General features: G+C 38.0%; 2 protein-coding genes, 1 long non-coding RNA gene and 1 other non-coding gene across 4 annotated transcripts; 2 read left to right on the forward strand and 2 right to left on the reverse strand.

Annotated features, from left to right (window-relative positions):
• Positions 1 to 1,247: 1,247 nt before the first annotated feature.
• Positions 1,248 to 1,354, reverse strand: LOC147496537 (small nucleolar RNA R71). Its single transcript, XR_015197300.1, has one exon. It is a non-coding gene; the product is annotated as a small nucleolar RNA R71 (small nucleolar RNA).
• Positions 1,355 to 11,854: 10,500 nt separating this feature from the next.
• On the forward strand, positions 11,855 to 12,498 carry LOC147496538 (uncharacterized). The gene is made up of 2 exons (XM_086562602.1): positions 11,855 to 12,160; positions 12,250 to 12,498. Exons 1-2 carry the CDS (start codon positions 11,972 to 11,974, stop codon positions 12,496 to 12,498), a joined length of 438 nt encoding a protein of 145 aa, XP_086418728.1. The 5' UTR covers positions 11,855 to 11,971.
• Positions 12,499 to 12,535: 37 nt separating this feature from the next.
• Positions 12,536 to 12,924, forward strand: LOC147496539 (uncharacterized). Its single transcript, XR_015197102.1, has 3 exons — positions 12,536 to 12,558; positions 12,631 to 12,732; positions 12,872 to 12,924. It is a non-coding gene; the product is annotated as an uncharacterized LOC147496539 (long non-coding RNA).
• A 7,089-nt stretch (positions 12,925 to 20,013) lies between these two features.
• Positions 20,014 to 20,436, reverse strand: LOC147496540 (uncharacterized). Its single transcript, XM_086562603.1, has one exon. The coding sequence runs from the start codon at positions 20,434 to 20,436 to the stop codon at positions 20,014 to 20,016; it is 423 nt and encodes a 140-aa protein (XP_086418729.1).
• Positions 20,437 to 25,299: the final 4,863 nt, after the last annotated feature.

Consider the following 25,299-nt stretch of genomic DNA (forward strand, 5'->3'; position numbering starts at 1 on the left):
TCTACACTAGCATATTAGAAATTTATCTAAGTGAAATCAAATTTCCCTAATTACTTCTCCATATTCACATCTTAGTATTAAATTGCTTTAGTATAAACTAGATCATTAAACCTTCGAAATTAGTTAAATTTTATCATATTAGTATAATTACAATCAATTACTCTCATTAATTTTGTTAGAATTGATTAAACTAGTGAAACTTACGTCTAAAACAACTAGGAGTGGAACCAATTCTCTACTCCACATATTGCACGATAAACGAGAGTAGAAGTTTGATCATAGAGTAAATTCAAGCTTTTACTTATTCTTAGCATAATTAGTTAAGAGTAGGTAAAACGATTGTTTTTATATTTATCAAATGGCGCTGCTGCCATCTTAGTTTGGTTTAGATTCGTTTCCTTTAGTATTTTCGATCCTACCAAAACCCCATTAAACCCACCCACCCTTGTTTGGTTCTAACTGTGTTTGTTTGGTTCAGAAAATAATTTTTTTTCAAAATATTACCTTGAGCGCGCCCGCCCTCCGGTTATTGGAATTCGTGTCAAGCAAAAGCACGCCCGCGCCTTTATAAGACTGTTTCCAAGTGCTCCCGCTCCCCTTCTGAAGAAAGCCCGATTTTTCACAGGTTAGTTCAAACTCTATTCAAACGCGTAGCAAGGAGGCATTCATGTACTCCTTCCACTCCTCTCCTCTTTTGTCAGAGGAGTTTTTAATTCTAGCATATTAGGGTTGTTTTGAATGTTGTTCGTGTTCTTTGATATTGGACTTAGCCTTGCATGAGATTAAAGTCTGGTAAGAAAAAACCATCTAACGTGATTTATCGCAAACATCAATGCACACGCCTATCTAGAATATCACACATTACACCTGCATCAATGACTGAAGAAACAGAGACTCCTCTCTCTGATTTTTACAAAGCCCTGAACGATAGCCCTAAGTCATGCATCGTTCTTGTAGACCCAGTGGGGGATTTTTGAATTCCCCTTAATATATTTAATTTGTTATCGGTTTTTCATGGGTTAGACCACGAGAAGCCTTATCAGCATATGCGTAGGATAGAACAAGTTCTTACCACATTTCATCATCCTACCATAGGTTCAGAACAAATTAAATTGAGGGTGTTTCCTTTCACCCTAGCCGATAAAGCGGCATCTTGGTTAACTGCCCAAGCGCCTAATTCTGTGGACTCATGGGCCAAACTTGTTCAATTGCTCATGGAACAGTTTTACACACCATTGAAGACAGATAAAATGATTTATAAGATTCATTTCTTCCGCCAGAACCCTTATGAATCCTTTTCAGAGGCTTGGAATCGTTTCACTGATCTTCTCATTGAGTGTCCACATCATAACCTTATGAAAAATACGCTAGTTCGTGCCTTTTTCAAAGGGCTTTTACATCACCATAAGGAGGTTCTTGATATAATGAATGAGGGTAATTTCCTTAGTAAAGGAGCCTCAGAGGCATATAAGTTTGTAGAAGATCAATCCAAGCATAATAATAATTGGGGGGGGGGGGGTAATGACATCCCCCGCTCCGCTAATTCTTCTTCCACAGTTAAGGCTGCCAGTATGTTTGAGGTTAAATCTGATCCAGAGCTTAAAACTTTAATCAAATCTCTCACAAAAAAGGTAGAAGCTATTTCTGTCCAACAAAAGCCTACTCCTGTCATGAACGTCAACTCTATTCAATGTAATTTCTGTTTGAGTCCTGAGCATCCTGACTCCTATTGTCCTCTCGTCTATGAACAACCATCCGCATAGCCAAACAATGTTTGTTACATTAATAGTGAACCTAACGCACCTTGGAGACAAAATCTCAACTTTAGTTGGAGAAATAATCAACAAGTTATACCTCCAGGGTTTAATAATCAAAATGTTAGGCCAGCAAGCAACTACAACCAAGCGCCACCGAGGCAATGACAAGGTAATTATAATAATTATTATAATAATAATAGAGGTATCGTTCTGATTAATAACAACTATCGCAACTCACCCGATAATAATCAACGTGAGATAGTTCCTATCACACCACCTGTGGCCACTACACCTTCACAACCGGATCGTTTCGAAGCCTACATGCAAACTATAACCAACAGATTTTTCTAGCCATACAATAGTTAAACCAAGAGAAAGCCCATCCGAAAGGTGTGTTTCCAGGTCAAGCTATACCAAATCGGAAAACGCAAAACACAGCCTTTGAAGTAACCGGTAATTCTAGTAATGATAATTTTAACGTAGGTGAGTTAAATGTCATCACCACTCTCCGTTCTGGTAGAGTGGTTGATAACACCGTAACTATGCCCATTACTACACCACCAGTGGTCAGTGAAAATGAAAATTTACTAGATACCAATATAGATACTGAAGATCCTACTCCTGTAGAAGTACCTGTTAAACCATAACCCAAGAGGAAAGCGGCCAAGGTTACTACTCCTATTGATCCATATGCTAAATATAGAGAGAAACCACCGTTTCCCCAGAGACTATCCATGTTAACCAAGGATACAAATTTTGACGAGATTAGGGAAGTTTTTAAAAACCTAACGATAAACCTACCTTTTTTTGAATCTATTACAAAATTACCACAACATGCTAAGTTTCTAAAAGAGTAGTGTACAAACATTCCAAAAGATGCCTTTTTAACTGAACAATTTTCCACGTTATCTGAACACAATGGAATCGTTAAGTACAAATACCCTGGTCGTCATACTGTACAATGCACCTTAGGGGATACACACACGACAACTGCTCTATTAGACCTGGGGGCAAGAGTGTTAACTTATTCCCTTATTATTTATATAAACAAATAGGGTTAAAAGAGATGCAACCAACTAAAATGACGTTGCAATTAGCTAATCATTCTATTAAGTATCCTAAGGGGGTTGTTGAAAATGTGCTGGTTAAAGATTTTTACTACCCAGCCGCCTTCGTTATCCTCGACATAGAAGTCGTTAAGTACTCTGTTCCTATCATCTTAGGGCGTCCTTTCTTGGAAACTACCAACGCGCTCAGAAACTGCCAACGCGCTTATAAACTTTATGTTGAGGTGAATGTTTTCAAAATGATGAAACAGTTACCCAATACGACTATCGATGGAAAAGGTAGTATGATCAAGAGCTTAGCTAAAGATTATTTCAACAATGCGTTTTCAGAGAATCAGATGTATCAATTCCTTTCCTTCGAAAGTTTCGACTTCGATGATTCTTCCATTGACGCCATGATAGAAGAAGAATTTTTCACCCACTATCCCAGTGATTCTTCCAACCCACCTATTGAAGAATGTCTTGCATATCTAAAAACTTCTGATGATCTAGACCTGAGAGCTCTAGCTGAGCACCATTCACCCACCTCATATCATCCTTTACTCATTCACCTTCCATCAATGTTCCCCGTCCTCCACCTTTTCAAAGGAACCTTGAGTTTGCACTTGACCCTCTTATTTCTCCTGTGCTTCATGATTTTCTAAACTTTCCTAGTAAGAAAATACTACCTAAAGAGCCACCTGATACTTTCATTTTTAGTTGTGATGATACCAACCCACTCCACCAATGAATTGTGTGATAAACCCACATTCTCATTTCTTCCATTCCTTACTTCTATAACTTATCCATATCCACCATATCTTCCATAAACATCCATTTTCTCACAATCATTCACTTGGCCACCCTTTCGTTGGAGAAAAAAGAAGACTTTGCATGCTAGGTTAGGTTCTAGATCCATCAGTATTCACTCTCATTCCGCTAGGCCATGTCGTAGGAAGTCTTAGTGCTTGATTTTGTTTGGGGGGTGCATTTCGTGTTAATTATTTATGGAAAGACACCCAACTTTTTCGATTGTTGATATATGGTAAACTGCATGTTAATATCATGTTTTAGATACAGTCTCGAGTATCTGACTATAAAAGAATCATTTTATTCTTCGGTGTCCTACATTCCACTGTTATATTATGGGAGTACACCATTCAGGTAATCGGGACCTCCTTTGGAGTGTGTGGCTGTAAGTACCGGATCCTAAGTCCACATTTACCGTAAATCACGCTTTCCACTCTTGCATGTTTTCTCAGTTTTTGAGTCATGTTTCTTGATATTCACCTTTTGCGTATCTAAGAGATTTGTATCTCTTCCTTGGCCAAAGTGCAAAAACAAAGTATTTTCTTACTCACGATCTTGTGTTCATATAGTTTTGAGTAGGGATTCGAACCAACCTACATTCTAGGACCACTTACAACTTGGTTTTGCTTTTTGGAAACTGGTGAGTAAGTTTAGCTAAGAGATTTCATTAATACTAACTACATACTTGGTTTCTTTTAATGCAAAAAAATAAAAAACTTAAGTTACGTAATATGCAACTAAAACAAGAATAAAACTTGACTAAGACAAAAGTGGAGAGTTAATTTTCCTCATTTGAAGATAACCTCTATTATTTGATTTTTAGTAAGTGTATCTTAACCTTCCTAGAACTCTTAGACAAGTCCTAACAAAAATTAACTTAATCCCTAACACTATGACTCATCTCTAAGATCATGCATGCTAGCATGTAGAACCAAAGCAATGACTTATCTCTAAGCTCATCACTTTGATTCCTAACTAGACTCTACACCAACTACCATTTTGGGATAGGATGTAAGTCTAGTTGTTCTTCCTAAACAACTTACTAAATCAAATAACAAAGATTATCCGTCACTTGAGTATCATTACACTACACCATAATAGGATATTTGCAACACGCACCTTTTTTGATTTGCAACGCTTATTTAGCGTTAGTAATTTTCCAATGTTAAATAAGCGTTGGCAATGTTGTAAAGCGTTGCTTTATTTGGGTGAATTTCTGGAATTAATTGCTAACGCTTAAAAAGCGTTGGAGAAGTGTTACAAACTTAAAATTTTCGTGAACAGAGGAAAACGAAAAAAAATCGAAATATAAAACATAACTTTTTTTTTTCTCTCCTCTCTCTCTCTCTCACCGCCCCATTATTTTCGTGGCAGGTATCTTGTGGATCTCCACGATCTTCTGTAGTCCTTTACTTGGCGGACAGTTGAGCAAGAGGAGAAGGAATGAACGACTCCTCAAAACCTAATTTTCAGATTCAGATTCAATCAAAGAAAGAAGAAGAAGAAGAAGAAGAAGAAGAAAACAAGGTAATAATCTTTCATTTTCTTTCTAGTTTTTTTCATTCCTTTCTTGATTTAACCACCGTTTCATTTTCTATTGAAACTTTTTCTCGTACTAGTAGTTTTTTTTTTTTTTACTATTAATAGAAACTCTCATGAAATCATCTCTTCGAGTTCCAATACTAGTCTTCTTGTGTTTATAAACAGTACTAGTTTGTGATGATGAGTTGTTTTTGGGTTGGGTTTTTCTTTCTACTTTTAGTAAAAAGAAAAATGTACCGTGTCCGGTTCTCTTTGATTTGCTTGTTTGTTTCTCATGTACTATTGTTACTTTTCCATGTTTTCAAATGTAAAAGATGGTTGTCTTGTAGCTCTCGAAATGAACGCATCGTTTTACCCACTTGCAAAACTTGATTTACTGCCATGGATCTGTTTTAATAATATGTATGTTCTTGTTTATGTAATATTATCTCGTAAATCATGTGTGTGAAGTGTGTTGTTGTTCATACTTGTAACATGGCTGTTATATGTTTGATTTTGTGACCTTTAATCAGTAAATTGATGGTCGCCTCGTAGCTCTGCTTTGTATGAACTTGAGTTGTTACCCATTACCATCATTCATATATATATCTTGTTGGCTGTTTTATCAATAATCATTTGGGAATGTTCTCGTTTGTTCGCTTTTGAAATTTGTCTAGTACATTGAGAATGTGGAATGTGGTTTGCATAGTGTCCTCCTCTCACCACAATATTTTTCACCGTAAGGTCATCGATGATTGTGCAAAAGCCGCTTAGATATTGAGCGACTCTTGTTGGTAAAAGCAGTAAACAATGCAGATAATAGCAAACCCCTAAGTAAGACGTGATCATCTATAAGGGGCAGGGGGGGCATAAATGGTGTGCTAGTGGTTGTTTTAGTTAGTTTAGTTAGTGTCTTAGAAATGGATGTTTAGCTAGTGGTTGTTTTAGTTAGTGTACATAGCCCATATTTTGTCTCAAGTTGCAGCTTTACTTGGTATCTAATTCCTTTTCTTTGATCCGGTGGTTGGTGTAAAATTGAACATGGTGGTTTGCTACTAGTTGTGGCCTTCTGGTTTTGATATGATAATTTCTCTCGTGGTGCTCGAATATGTAGATTAGGTTTGATTTGTTGGCATTTATTCTAGTATGTTATTTAGAATACTAGCAGAAATCAGTATATGCCTTTGACTTGCTAGGCTTCTCTCCTCGATGATGATCTCTCTCTTAACAGTTTCGCTCACTTTTCTAGAATCGCCAAGAAGAAAGGATTTGATTAGGTCGGTGTTGGCATTACATTGCTTTATTTGAATTACAATGTGGTATGCTCACTTAAATGAATATTATAATTGATATTTCACTCTATATAAGACCCGAGCAAGTATCACACTTGAACCACAAATGATAAGGCTTTTTTAAGCACACAATTGAGGGTCGGGTGTTGTTCTCGACTTGCTCAGCCCTGCAAATTACAGCTCTTGGAAAAATAGGTGAATTAATTCTCCCGCCAAAAACTGCGGGGGGGAAACCAAGGCCCAAACCAACACCCGACCCGTTTCATATAACCTTGGGCCGATATTGGGAACGTCACATGAAAGAGATTTGGAGTGAAGGGGTCTTCTTTAGGTGTGGAACAAGAAATGAAGTACACATGTAAACAACTATTACGTGGAAAACAATGAGAAATTATTAGTGCAATTTCTCTTCATCGGAAAAAAATAATAATAACAATAGCAAAGCAATTTCATATTGAAAGTTTAGTAAAAATAGAATTCCATTTGACTTCATAATTTAATCTCAGATTCGTTATTTTCTTTTCCATGTAACTACTTTGAAAGTTTGTCAAAGAAAATTCAATTGACTTTGGAATGTATTATTATTATTCCTTTTTGATGAAGTGGTTTCTCCATAGATTACAAAAATTATTTAAAGGACTTTTTGTTCCCCTAGGCCAAAGAACCGAAAGTTGTTAAACACACAGTAGAGGAATGCAGTATTTTCCTTTGAGTCCGGCTACACAAAGAACCGTTACTGGATCAAATTCCAAAGACCATTACTAGTTGTCGTTGGATTGTTTCGGTTACGGATCTCGGCACACACAGATCTTGGTGCACACACACGAATCTTGGATCTAAATCAACAGTGACTTGTAACGGTTCTTTGGATAATGTAAATATTGTGTATGATCAGAGGTGTCAATTGTTTGTCTCAATCAATCTCAATGCAAATTTTTTTTTTGTGGACTAGCTAAGATAGAAACTATTTTAGACAAAATTAGAAAAGGTTGAGGTGTTGGTTTTCCACGTAATAACGTATGCAAAGACCTCACGCAATTGTGTAGTAACAAAGCAGTCCACGTAATAACAACTCTATATAAGAACCGAGCAAGTATCACAATTTGACGTCGACTGAGTATTGATAGCTGCTGTTGTTTGAAGTTTTCTTATGTTCAGTGGTGAAACAATGATGAAGTATATGTGGTTGCTTAGATAAAGATATGTCGACTGAGGGTTCGACGGCGGTGCCTGCCTAAGGTGGTAGTATAGCCCAATGTTACGGCAGATTAAATCAATTTTTCTTTGTTAATATTCTTTGTTAATTCTATTTATAGCTATTCCTTTAATATCATAGACTTAGCTAGAATTCGAGAATACTAGTGCTGCTTGCTACCTAGGCCAGCTGCGCTGGACCGACTTAGAGCTTACTTTTGATGTAGTTGAAGTCGAGTTTAGGATTCAACGACTTACACAAATGCCGTAGTACTCTGTGTTTATATTCAAGGTTTGATTGTGTATTATGTTGTATAAAATCGATAGATTACACAATGTGCTTGTTCAACCCCCCACGTCTAATTTTGCAAAATGTCTCGGCCAATTCAGAAAGAGTGGATGAATGAATTGGACAGATTTGGAGATGTGTACAAACAAGGGGTGGCTGATTTTATTCAATTTGCGACTGTGAACAACCGCGGCTCGACCACGTGTCCTTGTCCTTGCAGAGAATGTCGAAATGGAAAAATCTTTGTGTTTGGTACAATCTCTAGACATTTGATTAAGTACGGGATAGATAAGAATTATCGTGTATGGGTTTTACATGGTGAGAACCCATGTACGGATCCAGTGGTGGAGCCAGTGATTGAAGAAGAAAACACTGAGGCCAAAGGGCTTGGGATGGGGAATTTTGTTGATGCTTCTTATGGAGTGCATGAAGTAGTTGCAGGTGATTTGAATGAGGATGAAGAAAATCATATGGAGGATTTTGAACCACCACCTGTTCTTGAACGTGGTTTGGGGAAGAGGTACAACGAATACAAGAAAATGGCTGAACAAAAGCTATACCCTTCATGTGAGGCTCCCGTTACTACACTTTCAGCAGTTGTTGACCTTCATAACTTGAAGAAGAAATATGGTTGGTCGTGAACTAGTGTGTCCGCACTTTTGTCCCTTTTGAGGATATGGTTCCCGAAGGAATCACTTTGCCATCAAAGTACCCCTCAGAATGAAAGCAATGCTTTGAAAGATCTAGGAATGAAAGCCACAAGTATCGATGCATGTGAGAACAATTGTATGTTATACTGGAAAGATGATGCTAAGTTAATGGAATGTCGTCAGTGTAAAGCACCCAGATACAAAGTGAAAGAAGGAAAGATGGGTAAGAAAGAAACAAAAGAGCCAAATAAAGTTTTGAGACATTTTCCCTTGATTCCAAGGCTCAAGAGGTTGTACACTATCCCATGGATAGCGAACGAAATGACATGGCACGACCGAGCTACACCTTCTTGGGATCATATGCGACATCCCATCGACTCAATCCAAAGGGAAAACATGTAAAAAGAGTTGGCCCGATTTTGCTCGGGGAGGGTAATGTTTGGCTTGGAATTGCAACCGATGGTTTCAATCCTCGTGGAATACAATCCACTAGCTATAGTTGTTGGCCCGTTTACTTGGTACCTTATAATCTCCCCTTCTTTATGTATGAAACCGAGTTCCAAATGATGTGTTTGTCGATACCGGGCGAAGGCACCGGGTCAAGATATCGACGTTTTCTTGACCATTGTATGAGGAGTTGGAACAGTTGTGGAAGGAAGGGGTCTTTGGCTTATGACATGCATAAAAACAGCATTTTACCTTGAGAGCTATGCTAATGTGGGGTATTCATGATTTTCCTGCTTTTGGAAACTTAGCGGTGTATAACACATGGTTACAAAGCATGTCCGATTTGTTCGAGATAACACTCAATCGATATATCTTGAGCATGCAAAGAAGATTGTTTACACAAACTATCACCCCTTTCTTCCATTGGGTCACCCGTTTCGGTCGGGCAAATACTTGGGACTTAAGATCAAGAGTTGAACATTGTTCCACTAAGGTTAAGTGGAGAAAAAGTTATGCAAAGCCAGGAGTCATATCAAGTATAAGCCGGGTAAAATCCCAACCGGTAGCAAAAGAAGCACATCCGATGTGAATTTGGATGATAATGTAGATGATGAAGATGTTCAAGTTCTGAGGCTTGGTATAAAAGGTCTATTTTTTGGGATATGCCCTATTGGCCCACTCATAAATCCCGACATGTTGTTGATGTGATGCATACTGAGAAAAATGTTGCGGAACATCTACTAAATTACATCCTAGACAAGAAAGACAAGTCAAAGGATACGAGATGGGTCTTGAAGAAGATATGAGGAAGATCTTGAATTCACGATGGTCGATGGATGCAATCGACCGATCCACAGGAAACCAATAAAACCGAAGGCTCCATTTGTCTTAGCTAAAGACGAGAAGTTAAATTTCTGCAAAATTTTGAAGGACTTGAAGCTTCCTTCTGGTTTCTCATCAAATCTGAGCAACATTGTCACTTTAAATCCACCTGGTTTGCTCGTAATGAAATCTCATGACTATCATGTCATTATGTGTTATTTGCTACCTGTATTGCTTCAACATGCTTTTCCTAAACATCGTGACCTGCGAAGAGCTATTCATCAGATAAGCTTATTCTTCAACTTGTTGTGCTCTAAAGTCTTAGTCCGGCAACATATCCAAGAGGCCAAGTACATGGTTGCGAAGCATTATCGTGCTTGAAAAATATTTTCCACCATCGTTTTTGATATCGATCCACCTCATGGTGCATTTGGTCGATGAAGCGCTTTCTTTGTGGAACTGTGCATCAAAGGTGGATGTTTCCATTTGAACGGTATGTAAATTACTTTTACCTTAATATCTTCTCTAGCTTTTTCTATAATTGGATTTTAAAATTGAAAGTGTATACTTAAATTTCTTATTCTAATAGAGGCGATGAAAGAGTGTAAAAATATTCTCAGCAATAAAACGATATGTTGAAGGGTCCATTGCAGAGTCGTATATTGTTTCGAAATCGATTAGGTATGCTATGGAGTATATGCCCAATTCGTGGGATGGAAATCATAAATCGGCGTGTGGCCTTTACGGATGAAGATGGCGAGTATAGTGATGAAGGGCCTTTGCTCGATGGTAAGATCTGTGACCTTAAGTGTTAAACAATGGATTCAAATCGTAGATGGGTCTTGTTTCACTAGGCGTCGAAAAGCTTGATGATTACTACAGGTGTGTTTTTTTTTGACACATTTGGTTTCTAAACCCACTCTAGTACTCTACATGAAAATACTCATGCGTAATTGCATGAATGATTTGTAGTGAATACCGCTCTTTACAATCTCGTGGTAGAGGAAAAGGGGTTGCAAAGTCAGAAGTGCAGATACAAACAGATTTCATTGTCTGGTTATATAACAAGGTATTGTTTAATTCATCCGTTAGTTAAATAGGAAATCTGAAGTTAGTAATATTTGCTTTCTAACTATCGTCTTTTTACAGTTATTGGCTGCAAATGACACCAAGAGTGACTTATGGCGATTAGTTGAAGGATCATTGCACCAAGCTAAAATGTATAGAAAGTACCACATCAATGGTTTTGTCTTTTCTACTAGGTCGCATGACGAAACAGTTGCCACACAAGATAGTGGTGTTTGCATGGAGGCAATCACTTCGTTTACGTCAAGTAGGAAAGACAAAAATCCAAAGTAGATGCATCGGCGGCGGTATGGGGTTATTGAACAAATATTAGAGCTGGACTATACAGACTTTCAACAAGTAGTCTTTTATTGCAATTGGGTGAGGGTGGAGGACAAGACCAATGGCTGCAAGCTCTGTCCAGACTCTAATTTGGTGTTGGTCAATCTTAATAAGATGAAAAGTGTTGACCAGTACTTTGATGAGCCGGTCATTCTCGCTTCCGAAGCTAGTCAAGTGTTTTACTCGAAGGACTTGAAAAATCCTAATTGGTCGGTAGTCATCCATTCACCGAGGCGATTGACATGTGGAGTTGACTCACTAGATGTACCAACTGTTTTCTAATCTACCCTTGAGGACCAACCTAATTTGAAGCCTTTGATGAAGTGCTTAACCTGATTGTAATTGTTTTAGTTTCCAAACTATGATACAATTTTTGCTTTAAAGTTTCCAAATCTTAATATGTATGCTTATTGTGTATATTATTATTATTATTCATTTTGTTTGTTATGTATCTCTCTGGGGTTTATTAAATTGGTGGTATGTGTGATAAGGTAATGAAATACTTTTGTTTGGATTGAATTGTTTATATACTTTTATTTATTCTTCTTTCTCACCTTTCATGATTATATTTTTTAGTACCAGACTACTAATAGACTATTTTGCAATATATGTTAGGATTTCATTTGAAATGGTATCAAGTCAACCATAGCCTAGTGCATCTCAACCTTCTGGTTCTGCCTCACATGCATCACAGCCTTCTACTTCAGTTTCACAGGCATCTCAGCCTTCAGGCGACATGCAAGAATTAGAAAATGTTAGGAAGTTACCTGTATTGATTGATATTGATGGTGTTGTCGTTGGTGATAATGCCTCCAGATGGAATACTCGTGCTGGTAGTCTTATTCGAGCTCGTATCCCAATTAGTTACACTGATTGGAGGCTTGTACATCCTGACTTCAAGGATAAGGTTTGGAATGCCTTAATGGTAAGGTTTACCTCTGATTTTTTTTAATGCATACTAGACATTTTGAGTTTTAGCTTCATTCACATTACTATATAACTTGTGTTTTACAGCGTGAATTTGAAGTTACAAATGTCGACCAAGCACTAGCTCGTTCACATGCAGAAAAAAACTTTTGTACTAAGTTTAGATATGGAAAATGGGTCTTGAGAAAAGATATATTGAATAAGTTTGAGACCTTGGAAGAACAAATCGCCGCATGCCCAGATGGCATTGATCCAAATCATTGGGAACAGTTTGTACTATATGAGAACACTCCTGAAGTGATGGCAAGAAAAGCGAAGAATGGTGTGAGAATATAAAACTGAATGATTCTCGACATACACTTAAGGGATCATGATGCCAACATGTTGCATAAAATGGTAGGTGTCTTTCCATAAACTTTTAAATTTTGATCACGTTATGCTAACAATTATTTACCAATGTACATGTAGAATAAACAAAATCCTGACAAGATACATGGACGGGTAGACAGTTGGAAAGCAGGACATGAACGTCGTAATGGAACTGTTTTGGAGAGTGCTCGAGCCCGTTATGTGAGTTTGCATTTCACTTGAGTTCCAACTATAATTTTGTTAAGTCTTTGTTATTATAGACAGTTTTTTCTCAACTGATTTACCTTAAGTTTGTACTAACTTGCTAGTTTTGAACTAATTTCCATGGAAAACACTATAGGAATTGGTGGAGGCTGCTCAAAAGAAAAGAAAAAAATGCAACTTCAGGTGGACTGCATGATGTAATAACACCGAGATATCACCATCCATTATTTGCCAAAACAAAAGTTTCCGCCGGGATGGACTGAGCCCCACTTCACCTTCACAAAATGGTATTCTGCTAGTATTGTTCTCTGTGCCTAACACAAGATTGTATACCTGCTCTCTCTCTCTCTCTCTCTCGTGAACGTTTTAGGGATTCTGGAGAGTTCCGAGCTAGAGCAACCTCAAACCAAAACAACGATGACGGCATGATGAGGTTTTCTACACTGAACTATACCTGTTGTTTCATCTATAAAGCAGTTGCAAACCTCATCATTTATACCATTTTCATAGCTATGCACCTTTAAAATGTTTACTTAGTTTCTTTCATTTCTAAATACAACAGTGCTGTTTCTTTCATTTCTTTTGCCCCAGTTTGAAGTTCAAAAATCTCGGTAATTCAAAGAGGAAAAGCTTAGAAACCAGATTCCAAGGTACGGACATTTTATCTTTAAAGCTAGTTCCTCTAACTAAAAACGTTATTGATTTGGGTGAATACTCGATGGTCAAAGGAGCCCAATCAATGATCGTCATTGTATTTGGCTATACGGTTTTATTTAAGTCATCCAATTCCATTGGCCTACCATGTAGCTATGGTACATTACCAGTGAATTCCACTCACTACAATGCATATGTAGTAATGGATATGTACCCACTACCCACTAAGATGCATGTGTATGTGTACAATAAATTGGTCTAGAGAGTCTCATTTAAAAAAAAAACTCAAAATTCCTACCAATAATTTTTTTTGGGTTTTAATACCCCCCGCATTGTTGTTTTTATCACCGTAGGAACGACTCCATCTCACTTTGGAGCTCAGACTTCTCTGTTTGGTGAGTCCCTTTCCCGTGCAATACTTGAATTTTTCAGCTTAAATTTTCCAATAAATTTAGTGACTTTAGTTAGTGCACACGCCATTGCCGCATCGGTTTACACTTTTACTCAAATTTTGTCTCTCTGCTAGTAATTATTGAAGGATTCACACAAGTACTATTCTCAAGTGTTTTACTTGTTCAAATTCATTTATAGGTCTTTATTGAAGGATTACTTACTTTCCAATAATGTGTTTTGTTTTTTTTTGGGGAAGGATGCATTTGTCTTTGTGTAGGGTGTTTAGGAAAAGTGGACCGGGGCGAAGAATGGGGAGCATTATGGTGCCTTTGATTGAGGAAGAGTGGGATGATAATAATGTTGTGTTTCGAAAAGTGAATTTGATCATGATTGCACTTTGGATGGATTTGATGAATATGTTCAAGCCAATGCTGAGGTTTGGATTTTGTTTATTTTTGAATGTGTTTTACGTTTTTTCCTGCATTTTGTTGTCAAGTGGTATGTCCGTATGAGATCTTATTATTTGGGGTTATTTGGTGGTTCGGGGTATATAGCTTTGTGTATACCGTTGTAGTGATGATGTTGTGATGAATTTGATTTGAACTGTAAGTGGAAATAGGTGTTGTGATAGCAGTTTGATCACAAAACTTTATTACTCCTAGGGAACTGATATTAATGTGTTATACCACCAAATTGGTTTAGCTGGTCTCGCTACAAAAATGAGATTTTTTTTTTATTAGCAACCCATCAGCAACGGTTCATAACCGTTACAAACGAATTTTAAATTATTTTTTTAAAATTAACTAACAAATTTGCAACGCTTTATAACCGTTACAAACGAATTTTAAATTATTTTTTTTAAAATTAACTAACAACTTTGCAACGGTTAAAAACCGTTGGTAAAAATTTTAACAAATTACCAACGCTTAAAAAGCGTTTGTGAATTAAAAAACCGTTGCAAAGGTTTTAAATATGTGTACGAAATAGTTATACTAAGCGTTGGAAAATTCTGTGCGTTGCAAATATTTCCAACACTTTACCGACGCCATATTTGCAACGCTTAAAAAGCGTTGCGAAAATTATTAGCAACGCTTTTTTGCCGTTGCAAATAGCCTGTTATGGTGTAGTGTTAACTCCCTACAAAGGGAAGGTTTAGCTCATGATCCTTGGGATAAAGGATGACAAGTGTAGTATATAAAATGTAAATGAGAGAGAAAGAGAACAAATAGAAAAAGAAACTATATATATGAACTCACTTGCATGAAGAAGTGAGATTTATTTTCAAGAGGAACACAAAGTTTCCTCCATTAAAACAATTACAAGCTATTTTTTTTGTTCCCAAACTAAAAACTAAATACAAACTATGACTAAGGAACTAAAATAATGCATGGTAAAGGAAAAGAAGTCAAGGGAGTAAATGGAGTGTCCCCTCCTTGTTTTGTGATCTTAGCACTTTTCAATGTTTTTTTTAGAAATTTACTTACTACGTGCTAAAACTCAATAGTTCCTTACTCACTATTTTTCTTTTAGAATGCCAATCTAGTTCGAGTAGGGATTTCGTTCCAACTTCTAAGACAAGAATCTAAATGATCACAACTGAAATCTACACCTTGGAGAACTAAGTGAGAAAGATTTGATAGATAGATTTTTTTTTACACAAGTTATCTAAAATTTATAAGTTTGTTTTATAGTTAAATGAAAGAGAGAAAGATAGGGAAGTATTAATCCTACTCATGCAAGGCCTAGCTACAAGTCTTTTAGAAACAGGTCACTACCATCTCAAATCTCTAACATAATGTACCTATCTCTAAACATATCATGCTAGCATGTGGAATTAAAATGATATTTCATCTCTGAAATATCATTCCAACTCCTAGTTCTACTTTACAACAGTTGATCAGATATTTGTCAATCTCTGTCATTTTGGGACAGGATGAAAAATAGAACTAAGTCTTTTAAGTAGTGATTTTGGAATCCTAAATTTGTAGCCTGATCCTCACATGAGCATTATTAACCCTCCCCTTGGGAGAGTTTTAGCTCATGATCGTAGGATTTGATTAAAACTATAAATAAGATAAGTAAAAAGAGATAGAAAGAAGAAATGAATACAAAGCCAACTAATTACCTAAGGAAAACAGAAGTTTTTATTCAAGAACTAGAAGGTGTAGTCCTCCATTAACAAGTTACAAGATTTTTTTTCTTAAAAGTAAAAACTAAAAACTAAAAGTAAAGACATGGAAGTAAATGAAAAGTAAAAGTCAAGGAAGTAAAAGCTAGCCAACTCCCAAAATCAGCCCCTTTATATAAGAGAGCATTTTTCTCTTCTTCCACGTGAAACACTCTCCTCTCATTTATTTTTCACTTATCCAAAACTAACTCCCATTTGACACCTTTCATTTTTTTTAGATAATCATCACCTAAATCCAACCAACTCATTAACTTCATGCAAGGTGTCAAATTTGCACCAATTATTTGCACCTTTGTCTTGACTTGCATGATGACTCATCAAATCTTATGGGCCCGCCTAGTGGGTCCACGTGCAATGTCCAGTGGCAGTCCGGTCTTTTGGCATTTTTACAACTTCCCGCCTATGCGTAGAGTTCGTTGCACTGATCGACGAAATAGCTCACTCATCGCATTCAGAGTCCTGGTTCAAGAGATATGAGCTTCAGAAGTTTGACGCTTACATTACCGCGTAATCCGTTTATTTGGATTATGTACTATTTGAGTCTTTGGGCTTTAGTCCGGATTTGTTGGGCTTCACATGGGCTTGATCGGAAAGCATGTGTATACTCCCTATTCCGTGCTTAAATGCTGGCTTTATCATAATTTTTACATTAGTTACTCCACCCGCAAAAGCACGAAGATGCGATTATTTCATGATTATTAAGCACAAAATTGACCGAAATGTTATGTCTCTACAGGTTTTTATAATACAGTTTTGGGTGCTTATCATTTTGTTTTCTTCTCCATTTGAAAGAAATCTCCTTTCCTCCCACGTGAAACACCAAACCATATTTACTTCCTTCTTAACCACACAATCCACAAAAAAGTGACGCCTATCTTTTTTCACTATTAACACCTAATCTCATTTAACTTTATTAACTACATGCAAGGTATCACTTTTGCACCAATTATTTTCACCTTTGTCTTGACTTGTATGATGACTCATCAAATCTTGCGGGCCCGCATAGTGGGTCTACGTGCAATCCAGTGGCAGTCCGGTCTTTTGGCAATTTTACAACTTCTCGCCTATGCGTAGAGTTAATCGCCCTGATTGTTTGAGCAGCTCACTTGTCGCATTCGGAGTCCTGATTTAAGAGGTAGGAGCTTCGGAAGTTTGATGCTTCTGTGCGAATTTGTTGGGCTTCACATGGCTGATTTGGAAGAATTCATATATGCATCGTTCCCCGTGCTTTAACGCAGGTTTAACCAATATTTTCATGTTTACTGCGAATACCTGCAAAAGTACAAAAATATACTCATTTCATGATTATTAAACACATAATTAACCAAATTTATATGTCTCAATAGGGTTTCATATTACAGTTTTGGGTGCTTATCACACTACCCCCAAACAGCACTTCGCTTGTTCTCAAGAAAAGAAGAGACATTAAAACAGATAAGTGGCCAAAAAATGTGTAGCCCTAACTAATTCTCATTTCGCAGAGTGCGGTTGCATTGACCATATGCAACAAGGCCTTAAACTACTAGGAATTCCCTAGTGGACGAGTTATAGCCTCGTGAGAGTTTTCTAGAGAAGATACTCACAAACTTCATTTATGCTACAACGACTCAGTGACAAAAACTCGTTTCCTAAATTAATATCACATATCCATGCATCTCCTTAGCAGGGAACGAGGATTGATTTCTTTGAATCTCAAGTTAATATGCATTCAATAATTAAAACATCTACATATGATCATACATGCAATGAACTTTTCATTGAAATGTACTAGCAGGGTTGTTTCTGGATCCTTTAGAGAGCGTACCTAAATGGGTTCTCACAGGTATGTGTTGAAACACAAATTCGCTCATAATTTTTCCACTTAGGTTTTGCTAACTCCAGTGTGCAGTGGGCACACATTTCCTCACATACTTAATGACAGTCAGAGCAGCCGAAGTCGATCAATCACATCTACTACTTATTATCACACCATCCTACTCCTAATTGAGTTAGATGTCTTTATTATGTATTATGGGGCTTAGGTGGTAGTGTAGAAAAAAATGGAAATGGATAATCAAAAATGATAAGTATGAGAGAATAGGGTCTTCAAGATATTTACACTCGAGAAATCCTTGTTTTCTTTTCCTACTTCTACCTGAGTTTTCCTACTTTGCTCTTAAGCCTTGTACTTATTTCACACTTTTTTTTTTTTTTTTTTTTTTTTCCTTTTTTTTTTTTTTTTTTTTTTTTTTTTTTTGAAACAAGAAGCTTAAGAAACATAATTATATTTTCCTTGGCTGAAGCAAGTTTTTTTTTGCATGCAAGTAGGATGTTTTATTAATTGGTAAAAAAGAATACAACTCAGTCAAAATGGATTTACAACAGACTCTAAAAATCAAATCTGTAGTAAGTCCGGTGAGGACATTCTAGGGACCTAATGAAAGGGGGTCTATTGGGACTCCAATAGATCTCTCCTTTTTGCAAAGTTGATCCATGTTTTTATGGCCGCGATTCCGCCCCAAAGTTTGCTTCTCTCGAGTGTATGTGAGATTTTCCAACAAGTAATCCTTGATGCTCTATACCACCGTGCTCTCAGCCACCATGGGACTTCTCCTTTTTGGAATGCTAAAACAACTGCCATAGAGTCACTCTCTATCTAGATTTTCTGCCATCCTTTTTCCACAGCAGTTTCGGCCGCCAATACCACTGCCAAGCTTTCTGCCTCATAGTTTGTAGTGACCCCTAGACCTTGTACCAATGTACCCAGAACTTCAGCCGTATAGCTCCTAAAAATGACTCCCGCACCCCCATTTCTTGGATTTCCGATTGCCGAACCATCTGTGTTAGCCTTGACTACCCCTATATCAGGAGGGATCCAAGACACTTCCCTGATTTTACTCGCTGGTCGCACTCTTCGATTGATGTTCAATTGGTGTAGAATCTGAAGATCGATGGCAGAATTGCTCATCGTCCCCGATAGAAGGATGCCAGCGATGCTTACCCCTTTGAGGACTTCGCATTTTATCCTTTGCTGGTTTAGCTTCCCATCATCCCAGAAAATGCTATTACAAGCTTTCCATAGTTGGACTATGATATGGATAGCCGCAACATTCCAGAGCTGCTTCCGTATCTGGTTGTGTCCTCTTCCTGCCTCCATGATTGCTTTTAAGGTGATGCCTGAGGGCTTTACTCCAAAGTAAGATGAAGCCCATTGCCACAGTGTCGTAGCCTCTTCACACTCCCAAAGCATATGCTTCACGCTTTCTGATTCCTTCCCACAGAGCCTACATCGCGAAGCAAGATGGACTCCTTTTCTTTGCACTCTGTCATCAGTTGGGACCACTCGATGAATCAATTTCCAAGCTAGGCCAGCTTGTCTGGGGTGGATATGACGAGCCCACACCCACTTATACCAGCTGATCTTGTTTTCTTTTTTTCTAATCACCTCGAACCCTTGTTTCACTGTGAACATCCCATCATGAGAGGGTTTCCAGATTCTGGTATCGTGCTCTTCTCCTGTTGGTGGGTTGAGGTGATGGACATCGATGCCCGCTTTCAACAGCACTTCTTGGATAGGTGCTGCGATATGCCATTTGTTGTTGATGATGAGGTCCGAGACCTTTGCGAAATTCTCTCCGGTTTATACCCCGAACCACTTCGCCATCGCTTGATCCTCGCCCAAGGTTCCCGCCACAAATTGATGCTTCGCCTTTTGTCCCCACAATCCATCCTAGGAAAGGCTTCATTTCCTTTAATGCCCATTTCAATCCCCTCGCCATACCGATGAATGCTTGTGGTATGTTAGGTAATTGCCATCTCTCATTGTGCATTTTTGCTTCATGAATCTGCTCCACTCTGTCTCCCCATGCAGAAAGTTCCAGGCTAACTTCATAAGGAGTGCAAGGTTCAGCTCCTTGAGTCTTCTAATGCCGAGTCCCCCTTCATCGAGCGGCTTATAGACCTTTTCCCATTTTAGAGTGATTGCCTTTCTCACCGTTGGATCCCCAGACCAGATGAAATTTCTTATGGAGAGTTCACATTCCTTTATGCATTTATCTGGCCATTTATAGGTACATGTTGTATACCGGAAGACTGCTTAATATTGACTGTGCCAGAACCACGCGCCCTTGGAAAGATAGCATCCTACCAGCCCATCCGCTAGCTCTCCTCCTGATTTTATCCACCAAAGCTTTAACTCTTGCACGAGTTACTCTGCCTTGGAAAATGGGTGCTCCAAGGTATCTCTCCGGCAATTGGCCGAGCTGGAATTCAAACAGGGAGGCAACTCGATTCCTCTTGGAGTCAGACATGGCGCCCAAGTAGAGCTTGCTCTTTGATGGGTTAAAAAACTGCCCTGCTGAAAACTGGTAAAGATAGAGCATCTCCTTAAGCAGTTTGAGGCCTCGTATGTCTCCGTTTGCAAAGATGAAAATATCATCGGCAAAGAGGATGTGCGTCGGGCTCGGACAATATCCAGCTGCCGTCATATGCTTAATCTTCCCCATATGGAAGAGCCAGTTTATACCTCTGCTTAGAACATCTTCAGCTATGTCGAACAGTATAGGAGAGCTATGAAGCAAGTAACTAGCTTTTATTTAGGTCAAGTCTTCCTCTTTACCTTTCCACATTTCATCCTATTTCTCATACTCATCACTTAGGTAGGTTCTTCTATTTAAGGTTAATAGATGGGTAAGGAATTTTTGGTTAAAGTGAAAGGTTTACTGAAAGGCTCAGTGAAATGACTAGCGATAAAATTTGTAACAGGTAAGAATTTTTAGCTATGTCGATCCAAAGAAGGCATAAATTCTCGCCTAGGATTTGGGTGGTGATCAAGTAAGTAGACGTGTGATTTTCTCTATTCGGAAAAACTACTCCTCTATGTCATTACTCACATATCACACATATCGAGGCTTTTTGGTTAGATTCTCACAGGATTGATCGTTTAAGTAACTAACCGTTGGTTCGAGAAACTTACTACTATGTATAATCGATGATACTCAGTGCATGAATGTTCATGAAAAGATGTATAAACTATTGCATACGTATTATCTTAAATTTTTTAAAAACAAATCCTAATTCGGATACTAATGTGAGATTTCTAAACAATTTTCATCATTGACAAGGAAACAAGACTTTGTCACTAATTACAATTATTAATAAAAACTATATACAGGCTACAATTTGCCTAATTTTTGCTACAGGTTTAAAGCACCCCCAAACAGAATGATGCTTAGTCCTCGAAGTATCAATAGATAAAGAAAGAAATTACCTGAGAACCGTGAGCAAAATTAGGGCTAGATTGCTGGAACAGAAAGGTTGGAGAACATAATATATTATACAGAAAGAAACAATGAAAAACAATAGCACACGAAACATAACTATTTAGCTAGATATATATACAATTTCATGCTCAAATTTACCATCCAACAGGATGTGTTGGTCTGGCGTCCTCAAGAATGAAATGCATTTCCTTAGCATCACACCAAAAGATAATAGTCTGCCAAATTTCTGCCCATTCTTTGTCTCCGGATTTGTTCAAATGTGTCCTCATTTTTTCATCCTTCGGGTAACAACGAACATGCCTAAGGTATCGAGTGGGACGTTTCCATTGCCTAAACCTTAATGAACGAATGATTTTGTTTGTTGGTGATAAGTACCCAAAACTGTAATATTAAACCTCGAGAGACATAGCATTTTGGTCAATTATGTGTTTAATAATCATGTAATAATTATATTTTCGTACTTTTGCAGGTTTCCGCAATTAAAATGAAGATAGCGATAAAACATGCATCAAAGTACAGGAATACGGGAATATTTGGAGTTTCCCACTCGACCCGTAAAGCCCGAAGTTTCAAAAGAAACGAGAACCGGTCGCGAGCGGGCCCACATATGAAGAAGCAAGAAACTTCCGATGCTCAAATCGGATAAATCTAGGTGCCGGCGTTGGCTAGTGAAGCCGCCAAGTACAAGAATCTGGGAATATTGGAATTCCCGCTCAATCCCAAAAAGCCCAAACAAAGCCCGACTAGAGCCGAAGTTTCCAAAAGAAACGAGAACCGGTCGCGAACGGGCCCACATATAAAGAGGCGAGGGAAACTTCCGAAGCTCAAATCGGATAAATCTAGGTGCCGGCGTGGGCTAGTGAAGCTGCCCATAGCGACGGGCGAACTTAACTCTGCAAAGGACAAAAAAGTCGTAAAAAGCGCCAATTTTAGGCGCCGGACACACTAAGTGGACACATTATGCGGGCCCAGAAGACATGATGAGTCAGCATAGGCAGGTGGCAAATGATGGTTTCAAATTGATACCACCTGGCAAGAGAGAAGACACGTATCAATTCAAACCAGGTGGTTTGAATTGAAATAAGCTACGAAACAAAATCTTAAACAGCTAAAGGACAAAAAAAATTTAAATACAGTTGAAACAAAACTCTCAAAGTTTTGAACGTTTCAAATAAGAAACAAACAAACCTGATTTAAAGGTTAGGAATTCACGTGAAGGGACATCCGCCTATATATATGAGGGCTTCGCCTTCATTAGAACCCCTTCAGCATATTAATGCTTTAGCTACGTTTAATTTTCTTGATGCCCACCTTTTTCGCTTTTTGTTTCAAAGACTTAATTACGGTAAGTGTTTTACCCTTAATAACATTATTTCTTTTCTTGTTTAATTTACGTCACGCATTTATTTACTTAATGTATACTGACAAGTTTTATTATTCCTCTATGATGATGAGCTAATTCCCCTCGGGGAGGGTTATCTTTGCTTTCGTGTAAAAATCGGATTGACTTCGTTAATATTCTAGAATCACTACTTAGGAATTAGACATAGAATTAACATCCGGTCCCAAAATGGCCCGAGACTGCATACAAAGTTGGATCGCGATGCTCCAGGATATCTGTAGCGACAAAATGTCTCGTAGCGACGACTCTGCAGTGTCGAACTGACTCTCCAATTCGTCCGGTGATGTGAACTGTGCGGGGAGCAGAAATAATATACCGAGATGAGGTATTATCGAAACTCCTTATGCTAGTGAAATGCGACCTAGAGATGTGGGCATGCACTAGGGATCAATACTCGACGTCGTCTCCGAAACGAGACGAACTAGAGATGTAGTGATTTAGTAATAAAAACTGTTGAAAAATGATTCTTGCATGAGCATGATTAACTCTCTCCCTGTTTCTCTACTTTTATTTACCTACATATAATCGCCGTAGTAATTTATATTATTTGCATTACCGTTATTTTAATTAAAACCAACTAAAAGAAACCTAAAAAGTCTACTCACCTAAAGTTGTAATTCCAGTTGTGAACCTATCCGTGCCCTAAGGTTTGGACGATCCCTTACTCGACCTATCCTACCAATCCCACGTGAGTAAGGTAACTTGACTAAAACGTACGACTATACGGACGTTGGACTTTGGACTTTGGACTTGGGTTTGTGGACCTCGGACTTTGGATTTGTGGACCTCGGACTTAAGAAAATAAATGGCTGAAAACCAATAAAGCGTGTGTAAATTTGTGTTTTATCAAATGGCGCCCATTTGCCGCGAAGGACTCTGGACTTAACGTAATAACTGGAATACATCCATAAAACCCCTCCCTTACCTCATCATCTTTTTAATTTTCATTTACATTTACAATACTAACTCTTTACCGTAATTTTTTTTTACTAACAAATAACGTGAGCCAAGTTTTGTTTATTTTCATTAGCACGATCTAAGTACTCCGTAGGAATTTGAAGTACTAAACGGACAAAAGTCTCCGGGACGAGGCCTGATTAGTAAGCAAGAAAACTAACACGGAGTATCAACACTCGGGTTTTCAGTCTGAGCCACTTTCCTTTTCGATTACTCTTTTGGGCTCTTTGGTCTGTTTTTTTTTCTAGTAAGCATAAGCTTGGGAGTAGTCGATCGCTATCTGAGGAATCGCGGGGGCCTTGGTTTCAAACTCTTAAACTCCTCAAACTTTGTCGAGGATATTATTTGCTATAACCTGTTTTACCTCGTATATTTGTATGTTGGAATGAGAACTCTGTGCATGTAAAGGTGGTTCGTCATCACATATCCAGTAACACAATTAATATGATTCGAATATATTTTGATATATGCGTAGCACCAAACCACTTGCTTAGAATATTTTTGTATGTGTATGTTACATCAATTCACATACGCGGTATTCAATTGCATGAGTTCGTTCTCGACATTCCCCTAGCTCACGTATAACTTACATATAGTTGCATGTATAGGCACTATAGATTTGCATGAGTAGACTTTCTGCGTAAACTAGTATATGTTAGTTAGTTTCTATTTCTAGCATTTATCGTTTTTAATTGCATGTTTCGTAATCACGTCTCCATAATACACTAATTAAAATAAATTAAAAAAAAAAAAAAAAAAAAAAAAATAAAAAAAAATCATAGTAATTAAAAATTTCATCTAAATCATCTTAATAACACCCGCATAATACACCATCATAAATCATCATCCTATTCCATCGATTGCCTAGGAAACTTGAAAAAAATTGAGGTTGCCTAATTAAGGAACGTGCTAGCACGAACAACCTCCCTCAATTCTCTCGGGTAACACGGCTCTTTGGAATATTCACACGTTATCCTAGCTTCCTGCCGGGTTAGTTAGCAAATTCGGGAAAGCGTGTTTAAATTCCCTCCTTCCTAACTTCTAAAACCTCCGGTCATTATTCATTCCTTATGAGCACTAAATTAAAATTCATATTTGTATGAGACTACGATTACGGTCCGTAAACATAAGGAATTAGAACTTACATATCATCGTCGAAAATACAATAAACAACTGTTTATGTTATCTCCTAGGCATAGTTCCTCCTCGTAAAATCAACCTCGTCAAACATCTCCGTTTCCATTATCTCCTTTAATTATGGCTGAAGAAAACCTCCGCGTCGAGAAACCCCTTTCGGTTCTATCTTTGCCCTACGGGGAAGGACACCTTCTGCATTAAACTTCGATCGCGATTGTAGGTGATTTTAAGTATTCCGCCAAACATTTTCGGTTTGTTACCTTTTACCATGGTTTAGACCATGAAAAACCGTACAATCATCTTCGTCGGATGCAACAAGTAGTCACCACTTTCCGCCATCCGACCGTTACCAACGAACAAGTCTTGCTTAGGTTGTTCCCCTTCACCTTAGGCGATAAAGCTTCGGTTTGGCTCGCCCGGACAAAGCGCCGCAATCCATTGACACATGGGCCAAACTTGTTCAAGCATTCATGATAAAGTTCTATACTCAAAAGAAAACTACAGAAATGCTTCAAAAGATTCAATTCTTTTCGCCCGGCACCCCGGGAATCCTTTTTCGGGGGCGTGGAGCG

This window comes from Coptis chinensis, chromosome 5 (assembly GCF_015680905.1).
Source record: "Coptis chinensis isolate HL-2020 chromosome 5, ASM1568090v1, whole genome shotgun sequence".
Lineage (NCBI taxonomy): Eukaryota > Viridiplantae > Streptophyta > Magnoliopsida > Ranunculales > Ranunculaceae > Coptis > Coptis chinensis.

Bases quoted from the DNA above. Each gene is read 5' to 3' on its own strand.
- LOC147496538 (XM_086562602.1), top strand. From the start codon at position 11,972: ATGCAAGAATTAGAAAATGTTAGGAAGTTACCTGTATTGATTGATATT. The intron at 12,161-12,249 runs GTAAGGTTTACC...TGTGTTTTACAG, and splicing joins AGGTTTGGAATGCCTTAATG to CGTGAATTTGAAGTTACAAA.
- LOC147496540 (XM_086562603.1), bottom strand. From the start codon at position 20,436: ATGACGGCAGCTGGATATTGTCCGAGCCCGACGCACATCCTCTTTGCC.